The sequence below is a fragment of the Mandrillus leucophaeus genome, unplaced genomic scaffold, assembly GCF_000951045.1.
Source record: "Mandrillus leucophaeus isolate KB7577 unplaced genomic scaffold, Mleu.le_1.0 Scaffold267, whole genome shotgun sequence".
Taxonomy (NCBI): domain Eukaryota; kingdom Metazoa; phylum Chordata; class Mammalia; order Primates; family Cercopithecidae; genus Mandrillus; species Mandrillus leucophaeus.
Genome location: NW_012102776.1, coordinates 2131987 through 2134571, shown reverse-complemented (window position 1 = coordinate 2134571; position 2585 = coordinate 2131987). Strand labels below are relative to the sequence as shown.

General features: G+C 40.9%; 1 protein-coding gene across 1 annotated transcript in view; it reads left to right on the top strand.

Annotated features, from left to right (window-relative positions):
• MMP12 (matrix metallopeptidase 12) overlaps positions 1-2585 on the top strand; it is a 12292-nt gene continuing 9707 nt past the window's right edge. The window contains exons 1-2 of the mRNA XM_011984407.1: positions 1-199; positions 1921-2168. Of these exons, the coding sequence (XP_011839797.1) occupies positions 98-199; positions 1921-2168 (350 nt within the window). The 5' untranslated portion in view covers positions 1-97. The remainder of the gene's footprint in view (positions 200-1920; positions 2169-2585) is intronic.

Sequence of the window (2585 nt, the reverse complement as noted above, 5' to 3'; positions counted from 1 at the left end):
CAGAGCTTGGACTAAGGGCTATATAAAGAGGAACGGTTCAGGAACTTAGACTAGAAAGGAACAGAATAAACTGAGTTGATCCACTTAGAAGTTTACAATGAAGTTTCTTCTAATACTGCTCCTGCAGGCCACTGCTTCTGGAGCTCTTCCCCTGAACAGCTCTACAAGCCTGGAAAAAAATAATGTGCTATTTGGTGAAGTAAGTATGGACTCTATAGTATTTATCTAGCTTGATGTTTCTCTTTAAGATTTATTGCAATAACCAGTTTGTTTGTTTGTTTGTTTGTTTGCGTTTAAGTATCAGCTGAAAATTGGTCTAGGAGGCTGTCTGCTTTCAGTATTAAGTTTTTCTTGCCAAAGAGGAATATACAAAAGAGGTATTGGTTTTGAAGGAGTGTTATGAAATTGGCAAGTGAACATGTTTCTTCTTCTAAAAACCTTTGGCCAAGAAATTTCCATTCAAAATAATTGGCGTTCACTTCTGTTACGGTATTTTACACTAATCATTAAATACCAGTTAATAATCTGAGATCTGAACAATGGCTGGATTAATATAACCACTCCAGGCTGCCATGATAATTTAAGCATATTCCCTTTACCCGCAGTCATCTCAGATATATCTTTATAGCTTTTTTTCTCTTTTTTATGGTGATGGAGTTCCACTATGTTGCCCAGGCTGGTCTGTAACTTCTGGGCTTCAGCAATCCCCCACCTCAGCCTCCCAAAGTGATAGGATTACAGATGTGAGCTACCATGCTGGGCCCATCTTTATAGCATTTTTTATGGAATTTTTTTTCAATTCTTAATTTCTTTTCCTTAATTAAAAGAGTTTGGTCCCTATTTTTTAAGATGCTTTTAACATTGAATTTATCATAGTTGTCCATTTTGTTTAGCTTTGAGTTTTTAAGCAAGAAATTTGCGTCCCAACTTATATTAATAATGTTAATAATTCATGTATCCTTTTTTTCTTTTCTTTTCTTTCTTTTTTTTTTTCTTTTTTTTTGAGATAGGGTTTTAATCTGACACGCAGGCTACAGTGCAGTGGCACGATCTTGGCTCACTGCAACCTCCATCTCCTGGGCTCAAGTGATCTTACCGCCTCGTCTTCCCAAGTAGCTGGGACTACAGGCATGTGCCACCACTCCTGGTTGATTTTTGTATTTTTAGTAGAGACAGGGTTTCACCCTGTTGCCCAGGCTGTTCTCAAACTCTGGGGCTCAAGCTATCCTTCCACCCTAGCCTCTCAAAGTGCTGGGATTACAGGTATGCACCACTGTGGCCAGCCTGGGTGACCAAGAGAGACTACTGTCTCTTAAAAATGAATAAATGACATTTTAAAAAAGGTATTTCCACTTGGATTCCGGGAATAAATCTAGCTAGTAGTTTATGACATGTCTTTGTTTTTTTGTTTTTTTGTTTTTTTTCTTTTTCTTTTGAGACAGGGTCTGTGTCTGTCATCCAGGCTGGAGTGCAGTGGTACAATCAGGGCTCACCGCAGCTTCTACCTCCCAAGCTCAAGTGATCCTCTCACCTCAGCCTCCTGAGTAGCTGGGATTACAGGCATGCACCAATGCTCTGGGATAATTTTTGTATTTTTTGTACAGCGGACGTTTCGCCATGTTGTCCAGGCTAGTCTTGATCTCTTGGGCTCAATTAACCCTCCTGCCTCAGCCTCCCAAAATGCTGCAATTACAGACCTGAGCTACTGCTCCTGGCTGACATGTCTGCGATAGTACAAAAATTTAAGATTTTTTTCCTAATTATAATTAATTGTCCAAACAACAGTAATGTAACCTGTGAGTAAGATGTGCAAAATTCCTGGTCCAAAAGTATCAGTGTGCCATTGAGTCATATATGTGGAGCTCCCAACAGAAACTTTTCTGTGCATAATTATGCATTGCTGAATGTATTTTTTTCCAGAGATACTTAGAAAGATTTTATGGCCTTGAGATGAACAAATTTCGAGTGACAAAAATGAAATACAGTGGAAACTTAATGAAGGAAAAAATCCAGGAAATGCAGCACTTCTTGGGGCTGAAAGTGACTGGGCAACTGGACACATCTACTCTGGAGATGATGCACGCACCTCGATGTGGAGTCCCCGACGTCCATCATTTCAGTGCAATGCCAAGGGGGCAGATATGGAGGAAACATTATATCACCTACAGGTAATGTTGGTGTATGTCGCCTTGTATTTTTCTACTTTCCCATAGGTCTGACTTCTAACCTGAACCAGTTAGACAGCCCTAAATCTGGAAGTAAATAAAGTAACCTCCCTCAATTTTTAATGCTATCTCTGTTAAGATTCATTTTCTTTAGAAGGAAGAATTGTTCACTCGGGGGAGAATTGTTTGGCTTGCCAGTCCAAAGCAGATTTTAAAAGCTGTGAATAAGCCTGGTGTGGTGGCTCACCCTGTAGTCCCAGCACTTTGGGGGGCCGAGGCGGGCGGATCACGAGGTCAGGAGATTGAGACCATCCTGGCTAACACAGTGAAACCCCGTCTTTACTAAAAACACACAAAAAATTAGCCGGGCGTGGTGGCGGGCGCCTGTAGTCCCAGCTACCTGGGAGGCTGAGGCAGGAG